Genomic DNA, 10563 nt, shown 5'->3' on the forward strand with positions numbered 1-10563 from the left:
GCGATACACAGGGGTTACTCCTGGCTCTGCACTCAGGAATTACCTGGTGGTGCTAGGGGACCATATGGGATGCTGGGATTCGAACCCGGGTCGGCCGCGTGCAAGGCAAACGCCCTACCCGCTGTGCTATTGCTCCAGCCCCCCAGTGAAAGAATTTTTTTCATACCTTTTTCTTACATTTGTGGGCTTGAATAAAAGGTGTCCCGGAGTTCCCAATTCCTCATGTTGTTCTAATTTTATTTCTAGCTAAGAGGTTTTGAGGAAAGATTATTAGAGTTGTTGCCAATTTGTAGCTTAAAATTGTGATCAAACAACTTACACACACTGTAGGATGGAGCCACCTGTGTCAGACCTGTTGCTCCAGTGCCCGAATCTCCATTTGATCTCTGTGCGTCTGTGATGGAAAGTGTCAGGGAGAGACAACACTCCCGCTGCTTTCCCACACTTTCAGCCTCTGTCTATACTCCTGGAACTGGACAATTCACTTGGCTAGAAACCAGAAATCCTAGGTTTGCATCTTTGCTTTGCCACTTACTGGCCTTAATAAAATTTACAATTGATTATCCTTCATCTGTATAATTAGAATGACTTGTAAAATCTTTGCTAGCTCAAATTCTAATATTTTCTGACAGCCGTGACTCTCTGTCCCTTCACTTTCTTTATTTTGCATTAATTTCTCAGGACTGACCAGGGAAGCAAACTGCCAGGAGTGACAGTGAGACTGTACCAGTTCCTGTCTGAGCACGAAGAAGCCCCTACTATTGTGTTGCTCCCAATGTCCTTCTTAAAATCTATTATCAGTTGTTTTAAGTACTTAGCTGGTCCCTCCTTGGGTGCATATATGTTTAGAAGTATAATTAATTCCTGCTGTACATATCCCTTGATTATTAAAATGTTGTCCATGTTGTCCCTTCTAATCTTTCTCAACCTGAAGCCTATGTTGTCAGATACTAGTATGGCCACCCCAGCTTTTTTTGAGGGAGTTGTTTGCTTGCAGGTTTGTTTTCCACCCTTCGACTTTGAGTCTCTGTTTGCTCCGACTGTTCACATGTGTTTCTGGTAGGCAGCAGAATGTTGGGTTCAGTTTCTGAATCCAGTTTGCCATTCTGTGTCTCTTAATTGGTGCATTTAGACCATTGACATTGAGAGAGATGATTATCAACAAATGGAGATTGAGATGTGAGTCCAGAGTGCTGGGAAAGGGGAAAATAACAGCGCCCTTGGAAACCACGCCCCGTCCCACACTGTAGGTCCTGAGGGATGCTGGGAGGTGTTGCCCTCAGGATTCTGGGTTGGGATGTGTGCGGGGAATGGGTCACTGTCGGGGAGGTCCACACAGCTGATGGAAGGAGCTGGCAGGGCTGGAAATAAACTACCCCTCTGCCAGGTACTGGGCAAAAGTTATTTAATAATGTTTTAGGGTAGAATTAAGGAAGAAATTAAGGAATCCACCTTATTCTAGCAAATTTAATGTTTTTCAAGTATCGCCAAAGCAAGTGTACAATGTACAACTTAGTGTTGAGGCTAAGATTGCTTACTTGAAGACATTAAAATAACATCATGTCAAACTTGCATTCTGATACTTAAAAAGATATCAGTTCAATTCAAAAGATTCAAAAAGCATTGTACTGGTACTATATGTGTGGCCAGGAAAAAATTGTCTCTGATAAAGACAAAGAGCTTACTTTTCTATATTTCAAAAATCATATGTGTACATACAGTGACAGTAGTGAAAGTTTCCCACACACTAAAGAGAGCCCATTCTTTTAAACAAAGTTTCTATGACAGTATTTTTGTGATAGTTATTTTAAAAGCACACTTTCTGACCTGTTTTGCTCTATCTTGCTACAAAAGGACATGAAATAGATAAATTTTGTCAAGACACAGATCATGGCTAATTTCGAAAATCCTTTTCTTGAGATTGCAGTGTGAAAGTATTTAATTAACTATATAAGACTGCTGCTTTTAAAATAATTATAAAGATATACACAGAGTAAAACATCAACTTTTCTTTTTTTGACATAGAATACAAATAAAGGCTTATTGTATAAAACTAAGGCCTTACACATTTCCAACCTCAGAAGACTAGGTAATCTTAACTCCACGAAAATTTCACTCTTCCTTCCTCTCTCATCCATCTCCAGTTATCACAATGCCCAGAACAAATGCTACCTAAAAAAAGAAAAACAACCTATAAATAACACCAAGTCCTTTAAACACAACAATCTCAAATGTTATTTCTTGGTCCAGGTAGTCTTCATGGCGTGGGATGGTGCGATCTTTAATCCCTCTCAGGCATCCCTGGCAGCTCCAGCCTGACCATCGTTTTCAAATTCAACAAAAGCAATGTCATCTCTTCCAGGTACCAAACGCACTTCTTTAAAACCAGGGACTTGATTAAACAGCATGGATAACATCTCATTAGTCTCTTCTGGTAAATTATTGAGGAATGAAATATAGTTTGAAGGGTAGTCAGGAACCTGAGGATTTTGTGCTAATTTCCTTGTGTATTAGCTGAATTTGGGTTCCCAGATTGGGCTTCTTATTTACAATTGCTGCAGTCTGCTCCACAGTTTTGGCTTTTTCCTTTTTTTTTCTTCTTTTCTCTCAGCAAAAGAGCCACGCATCTTAGATATTATATCAGAACCTATTTTTGCATTCTGGATTCACATTCCTTTACCACAAAATGGAAATCCTTGTAAGTGCCTTAAGGCATTAGCGGATGAACCAAGTTCCTTAAACATAACAAAAGCTTGTCCCCTCATCTTCATGGTCTTTAAAGCCACAATATCTACCTCAGGGCCAAACTGAGAAAACAGGGTATATAGGCATGTCTGTAGTCTTTCTTTCTAAATTTTGTCATTCATATTATTGATAGAAATTGTACAATTTGGTCTAATATCCATGTTTTGAGTCAAACTTTTCAAACACCCAGGAGACAGCAGGCAGGAGCGCAGGGCAAAACATCAACTGTTTACATCAATTCTTAAGAGGCTTGACTAGCACACAATTTTTATCTTTAGCCCAATTATAGCACTCTTTACTATTTTATTAGCCATCCTTGAGAGTAAAGATGCTATTATTATTTTTTTAATAATACATTGAACAAATTTTTCATTGAATGAGAAAATATTTTTAAAATATGAAATATGCCTTATATTATTTTAGTATGAAAGTAGAAATATTTGCAAATATTACCCCTTATTGTTATTATTATTATTTTTGCTTTTTGGGTCACACCTGTCGATGCACAGGGGTTACTCCTGGCTCTGCACTCAGGAATTGCTCCTGATGGTGCTCAGGGGACCATATGGGATCATGGGAATCGAACCTAGGTCAGCAGCATGCAAGGCAAATGCCCTACCCACTGTACTATCACTCCAGCTCCTTATTCTTCCTTTTACGGGGAAATTTACATTTCTGCCACTCATGTAACACTTATTTCCTCAAAATATATCCCCCTTTTCATCATATATTAAAACAGATATGTTTGTGACAGTTGTACCTCAACATACACACAAACACACATGTACAAGCACGCACTTCTTACTTCTGTCATTATAATGTCAATGAAAGGAAAAGAAGGGGCCGGAGCGATAGCATAGCAGGTAGGGTGTTTGCCTTGCACACTGCCGACCCGGGTTCGATCCCAGCATCCCATATGGTCCCCCAAGCACTGCCAAGAGTAATTCCTGAGTGCAAAGCCAGGAGTAACCCCTGAGCATCGCTGGGTGTGACCCAAAAAGCAAAAAAAAAAAAAAAAAAAAAAAGGCTCCTCTCAGTTTTGGGGCTGGAGTGATAGCACAGCGGGGAGGGCGTTTGCATTACACGCGGCCAACCCGGGTTCGATTCCCAGCATCCCATATGGTCCCCTGAGCACCACCAGGGGTAATTCCTGAATGCAGAGCCAGGGTGACCCCTGTGCATTGCCGGGTGTGACCCAAAAAGAAAAAAAAAAGAAAGGAAAAGAAAAAATACATTTAAAAAGTAAAAGGAAGAAGTAGAAGAGAAGAAACTGAAGCTAATATGAATAACAGTTACAAGGCTCAGGAAACAAAGTCAATGGAAGTAATATCTATAGAACAGCAGAAACAAGAAAACCTTATTAATACTTATTACTTTGTAACAAATAATCCTAAAATTGGTGGCTTGGAAGAACAATTTTCTATTAGCTCAAAGAGATAAAACCAAGTAAAATCAGATGGTGACAGAAGAATCTAAGGAAACAAAGGAGCTAAAGGATTGAATCAAACATTGGTGTTGGTGTAGCAACAGAAATGGCTTTGATAGTCCAGTCTACATCCTCTAAGTGAAGCCAAGATGAGGTTAAACTCAGAAGGAATTTATTAGGGGAAGCCCTAAGAAGGGAATTTTTGTCATAGATGCCCTATAAAAGTATGAGAGTCCCAGGATTATTAACCAGCTTTACATATGAGCTTTTTAAAGTATATCCTCAAAAATAACCTTTAGAGGACGGGCAGAGAGAACTAAAGGACAGTTGAAATACAATTGAGAGGGTCATTCCAGAAATGTGTGGACTTAGCCAAGGCAGATGTTCTATGTGAAAGTGAGGGATGTGGTGGGTAAGCTTGGGATTCTGCCCAATTATCTCAACTGAAGTTGTGATTTTGAGGTTTATAGTAACACACACATTTTTGCTTCATTCCCATTTCTGGTAGAGAGCCTTTAGAACTCTTGGAATTTCCTCAATGGTCAAAGTTTTAGACACATATTCAGTTCTAATATTTGTCTTTTCCTATGCTTCCTGACACAGGGCTCCTGAAACTTCATGAATTTGAGGGGATTTGGAGTGGAATAGGAGCATCTTTATTCTAATGAGGCAACAGTGATGGACTCCTGAATAGAGCTGGTCTCTGGAAATCAGGTCACAGAATATTGTGCACTGCCCCTCCGCCCCAACTCTTAAAAACAGAGAGGAGTGAAAATAATAAATAAATACAATATATATATTATGTATATACATGTCTGTGTATACATGTATATACATGTCTGTAAAAATATATTTCCCTCTAAGATCGGTTGCCTTCTCCTTTAAACCCCACTAAATGTGCTACTCCTGGAATATTAGGTGTGAGGGAAGACATGTTGGGCGGCTACAAATGCAGCCCGAGGCCAAGGAGAAAGTTTACTCATGGGTGAGGCTCTGCCCAAGGGAAGCACTTGCAGTTTGAGGCAATTGACGCTTGTTTGTAAACCGAAGTTAAAATTTACAATACAATTTTATGTTCTCGTGGGGTGGGGGGAGATGGGATTGGGGAGGGTGGGAGGGATGCTGGGTTTACTGGTGGTGGAGAATGGGCACTGGTGAAGGGATGGGTTCCTGAACTTTGTATGAGGGAAGCATAAGCACAAAAGTGTATAAATCTGTAACTGTACCCTCACGGTGATTCACTAATTAAAAATAAATAAATTTAAAAAATACCAGTAAACAAAAAACAGTGATTAAACCTGGGTTTATCTAAAGATGTTATGTGCATTGTGTTGCACTACTCCCATGAAATTTTAAAAATCTGGAAAATCATTTTGTAAGAAAATCTGTTCACTCAGAGAGCCAGCCCTGTGTAACCTCAGAGAGCCAGCACCTGTGTAACCTCAGAGAGTCAGCACCTGTGTAACCTCAGAGAGCCAGCATGCATGTGCCATCCCATACATCTAAGCAACAACCCCCATGACAAATGGAGTTATTAATATGAATAAATTCTTACTGCGTGTTGTTAAAAAAAAAAAAAAAACTTCCCGTATTTAGCACTGGTGTAGGGATGGGTAAACTATCACTGTATGACTGAAATGCAAAAACGAAAGTTCCTAAGTTTGTAACTGTACCTCACAGTAATTCACTAATAAAAGATTTAAAAAAAAAAAAAGAAAAAAAAAGAAAATCTGTTCATTTAGTCTACCTAACCTATGGACAAAAACCTTAGTAATAGTTTTAGTTGAACCTACTATGTAACAATTTATCCTTTCCAATCCCTATTCCCCACTATCTCATAAGGGGTAAAAGAAACAAAATAAAATAAACAGATTTTATTGCTGAACAACAACAACAAAAAATTTATGTTCTCATTCTGTTAGGGTTTGTTGTGGATCACACAATCTCTGGGATACAGAATTTAGAAATTTTTAAAATAGAACACACTGGGACTTCAGGAGATGATACAGGGGTTAGAGGGAGCCTGAGCGACAGTATAAGGGGAGGCGCTTACCTTGCATGTGGCCAACCTGATCTGGTCCCCATATGGTTCCCTGAGCCTGCCAGGAGTGACCCATGAGTGCAGAACCAGGATTGCGCCCCTCCCCCAAAGCAACAAAGGACATGGAGGTGCATCAAACCCACAATGACTGAGACAGAGACAGACAGGGCACACCTCTGTCCCCTCCCTTTCCCTCACAGCCTCTCTGGTCACCAGTCAGACTCAAATCAAAACAGAAAACACATGGAAGGTCTCAAGATTTTTATATTTTTCTTCTCAAATTTCAGGGATTTCCTTTATTAACCCTCAACCCCACAAAACAGGAATTAGAAAAATGCAAATCAGATGCTGATTTCAGTAAGGGAGAAACTATTTAGGAAAACAAGAAGCTAACACAGATGGGGACGGCTGAGTCCTGTCTCTGCTGGCACAGCCCAGAGCATCAGGGAAGAGAACACAGGTCAGTGTGGAGGGTCTGGTGGGCAGGGAAGGGCCAGTCTCCCCCCTCACAGTGTAAGACAGGACACAGACACACTCAGGTCCCAGGGCAGAAGGAGAATCAGCAGTTCTTGAGGCACAACACTGGGATGTGAGGAACCCACGGGGCAGCTGTCTCACACTGTGAGAGAAAAGAATGAAGAGACTCAGGTGAGTGACAGAAGTGGTGACATCCTGAGCAAGCTCCCAGCATCCCGCTCAAAGAACCCCCAAACCCAGTGCTGTCCCCTCTGCCCAATCCCACCCACTCCAGCCTCCAGAGTCTCACCTCTAGGGTTCGAGAGAGACTTATCAGAGCCCTGGGAACTGTTGCTGTCTGGAGAGGAACAAACAGGCCAAGGTCAGAGCCCCAGGGGGTGGGACTAGAGGAGGATCCAAGGGCTCTGGTCTCTGTCCCCAGGATTCCAGGGCCCCAGCCCTGCCCACACTTACTTGCAGCCTGAGTGTACTGTCCTCCTTTCCCACCTGTGGGAAGGAAACATCCAGGGAAGGTCGGGGAGAGCACTGGGTCCTGAGCCCACAGAGCAGCTCTCTAGGCCCGGACCCCCGGGAAGCGTCAGAACTCTGAAGACTGAGGGCAGGACTAGGAAACACGCAGGAAGGAGACGCTCCTGGACTGACCAGCCTCGCCTGGCGGTCTGTGCTCACAGGGACAGTCCCTGTGACCCTGGGAACCAGGTTCATGCTCAGCTTATGGAGGTGAATGTGTCTTTCCTGAGGAAACCTGAGAGCGGCACACACAGGGGAGTGTGAGCAACAGCACGGGGGCGGGTGGTGCTCCCGCTAATTGGGCAGGAGAACTAATACAGGGGGGAGACCCCCAAAGTGGGACAAGACTCAAGACCTGCCATGTTGGACAGAATCCCCCCCAAACTACCCCCATCTTACCTGAGCGCTTCCTCCTGCAGATCACAGCTGCCACCACAGCTCCAGCGACCACAGCCCCAAGAGCCAGGACCACAATGAGGCCCACAGTGAGGAGGGTGGGCTGAGAAGGGGGCTCTGGGAAGGGAGGAAGGAGAGGGTGTGACCCCAGACCCAGCCTGACACTCAACAGTTCCCCAGGGGGCCAACCCTGATTCCCTGAGAACAGGCTCTGTGCCCCGTCCCCCTCCTCACCCCATCTCAGGGTGACAGGCTCCGGCAGCCCCTCATGCTGCACACGGCACGTGTATCTCTGCTCCTCTCCAGAAGGCACCACCACAGCCGCCCACTTCTGGAAGGTTCCATCCCCTGAAGGCCTGGTCTCCACCAGCTCTGTGTCCTGGGTCAGGTCCTCCCCATCACACTGCCAGGTCAGGGTGATCTCGGCAGGGTAGAAGCCCAGGGCCCAGCACCTCAGGGTGACGTCCTGGTCAGAGAAGGGGTGGTGGGTGATGTGTCTTTTGGGGGGTTCTGAGGAGAAAATTGAAAAAATTCACATTTTGTGTCACTTCCACAATGAGGTTGAACAGGATAATTGGTTTGCAAAGGAGGTAAAAATCCAGACACAAGCTTGGCTGGAGAAACTGGGTAAAATCCTAATTCCTTGGAAAGTTCCTGAATGGGGTTAGGGAAGGAGGTTCGGGTCTCTCAGGAGACACTGACTCTGTCCTGCCCTGGGTGGAGGGTGAGGGACTGAGAGAAGCAGGAGCCAGAGCTGAGATCTGAGAGAGTTCACAGATGGCTGCCGGGTCCCAGGGAAGCCATATTCGTTATTTCAGAGAATGTCGCCCCTCCCTCTCCCCCCCAACCCCCCCAAACACACAAACCGAGTAACATCAGGGTCCTGAGGACACAGGGTGGCCTGAGGGGAGGGCGGGTCTCTGTGGTACAGAACATGGAAACCAGGCGTGTCAGTCCCTCTCCTGACTGAAGAAGGGGCGCTGTTCGGACACTGAACCCCACTATGTGCCCCCTGTGGGGAGTCCCCCCCCCCCCGCCTCCCAGGGAAGGTCAGGGGTCATCAACACCGGGGACCCAGTACCTGTGCGCAGCAGCGTGTCTTTTCCGTTCTCCAGGTATCTCTTCAGAGACTGCACGCACCTGCCCTCCAGGTAGTTCCTCTCATGCTCAGCCCCACCTGCCTGCTCCCACTTGCGCTGGGTTCTCCAAGCCTGCGTGCCCGCCGCCGCCGTCCAGGAGCGCAGGTCCTCGTTCAGGGCGATGTAGTCGGCGCCGTCGTAGGAGTATTGCCAGTACCCGCGCAGGAGGCGCCCGTCGAACCCCAAGTCGCAGCCGTACATCAGCTGGAGGGTGTGAGAGTCTGACCCGCCCGCACAGATTAACTCAGAACCGGTCCCCGCGACGCCTCCCTGTCAAGGGTCCGGGGCGGGTCCCTCAGCCTCGGGGACGCTCGGACCCGCCTCGGGGCGACCCGGCCCTTCCCCGTGTCGGCTCGTCCCTGCCCGGCCGCGCTCACCCGCCTCGCTCTGGTTGTAGTAGCCGCGCGCGATGTTCAGGTTCACTCGGAAACTCCGTGCGGAGCCCTTGGCGTTCCGCGTCTGCTGCTCCCAGTACTCGGGTCCCTCCTGCTCCACCCACGGCGCCAGCGGCTCCATCCTCAGACTCGCCGAGTCGCTGTCGAAGCGCTCGAACTGCGTGTCGTCCACGTAGCCAACTTCGATGTAGCGGGGCTCCCCGCTGGGCCGGGACACGGCGGTGTTGAAATACCGCAGGGAGTGGGGGCCTGGGGGAGGGGAAGGGGTGAGACAGGGCCCGACCCGCCCCCCGCGCGCCACGGGGCCAGGGTGAGGGAAAGGGAGGGGGCTCGGGAGACGGGAAGCGGGGAGGGACCAAGAAGGGCGAGACTTAGGGGCGCGGGGGGAGTTAGGGATTGGGGGGACAAGTAGGAACATTTGGGGGCGTCCGGGCAGGGAACCGGAGAAACTCCTTCTCGGGGTCCTGCACATCAGTGCCTGGCAGTCCCCACCCTCCCCCCCCCCCCCCCCGCAACGAACTCCCCTCCCGACCCCGCACTCACCCGCCCGGGTCTGGGTCAGGGCCAGGGCCCCGGAGAGCAGCAGCAGGAGGGATCGCGGGTCCCACATACTGAAGGAAGGAAACGGGTTCTGACTCCCTCGCGAGTGCCTCAGTTTATAACCTGGAGCGTCGCGGCCGCTGATTGACTGTTCTAGACAGCGATGCCCAATGGGAGTGAGGATTGGTGAGGCTTCACCAACCTGGCAGATGGCGCTGACACAGGTTGCAGAGGGAGAAGTGAAACTCTGGGGAGACCAGGAATCCCCAGGTCTGATCTCCCGCCCCCAGCACCACCCTGGGGACACTGGGAGCCACACCTGGGACCTGGGACTTCGCCCTCTCACCTGCTCCCTCACCTGATTTTTGTCGCACTGTGTCCTGTATAAAAATAAAAAGAAAAGGCGCGGGCGAGGAAAGGGATGCCTCACCGCACCGAGCCAGGCACAGGGCCTAGGGCAGCAGCTGTCTCTCCCGCCACCCGAGTTCAGTAGCCTCCAGCCGCTTCCCCCACCCCGGGGAGGTTGATGGCGAAGATGTGGCAGGCGATGGAAGGAACGGAGCCAAGATGGTTGGTCTCACTTGCAGTTTATTCCAATCTTCCCTCTATACACTCTCCTCTGGAACTCTCCCCCTGCCCCCTCATACAGCTACCTTAAATCTCCCTGTCCCCCAGCAGCCTGGGGCTTATCTAAAGGTGTGGTTACAATCCATAGGGGGTATAGTTCTATCTCTTAGGGGAATGCCTTCACTAGGACAGAATCTCTCTTTCAGCAGGAGGATCCACCCAAGGGCAGAGTCCCATGAATGTGTTTCTCTTCTCCTCAGCCAGCAAACATATAAGAATTCATAATATTAATCATTTTGTATGGACACAATAAGAGATGCATTAAAG

General features: G+C 47.5%; 1 protein-coding gene and 1 pseudogene across 1 annotated transcript; both read right to left on the reverse strand.

The window, feature by feature from the left end:
• Positions 1-2234: 2234 nt before the first annotated feature.
• Positions 2235-2906, reverse strand: LOC129401931 (U2 small nuclear ribonucleoprotein B''-like; annotated as a pseudogene).
• A 3920-nt stretch (positions 2907-6826) lies between these two features.
• LOC129401639 (patr class I histocompatibility antigen, A-108 alpha chain-like) lies at positions 6827-9739 on the reverse strand. The gene is made up of 7 exons (XM_055124365.1): positions 9673-9739; positions 9112-9378; positions 8677-8955; positions 7830-8105; positions 7595-7712; positions 7143-7189; positions 6827-6831 (listed from the first exon to the last, which is right to left on the reverse strand). Exons 1-7 carry the CDS (start codon positions 9737-9739, stop codon positions 6827-6829), a joined length of 1059 nt encoding a protein of 352 aa, XP_054980340.1.
• Between the last annotated feature and the right edge of the window lie 824 nt (positions 9740-10563).

The sequence above is a fragment of the Sorex araneus genome, chromosome 2 (genome assembly GCF_027595985.1).
Source record: "Sorex araneus isolate mSorAra2 chromosome 2, mSorAra2.pri, whole genome shotgun sequence".
NCBI classification, from domain to species: Eukaryota; Metazoa; Chordata; class Mammalia; order Eulipotyphla; family Soricidae; genus Sorex; species Sorex araneus.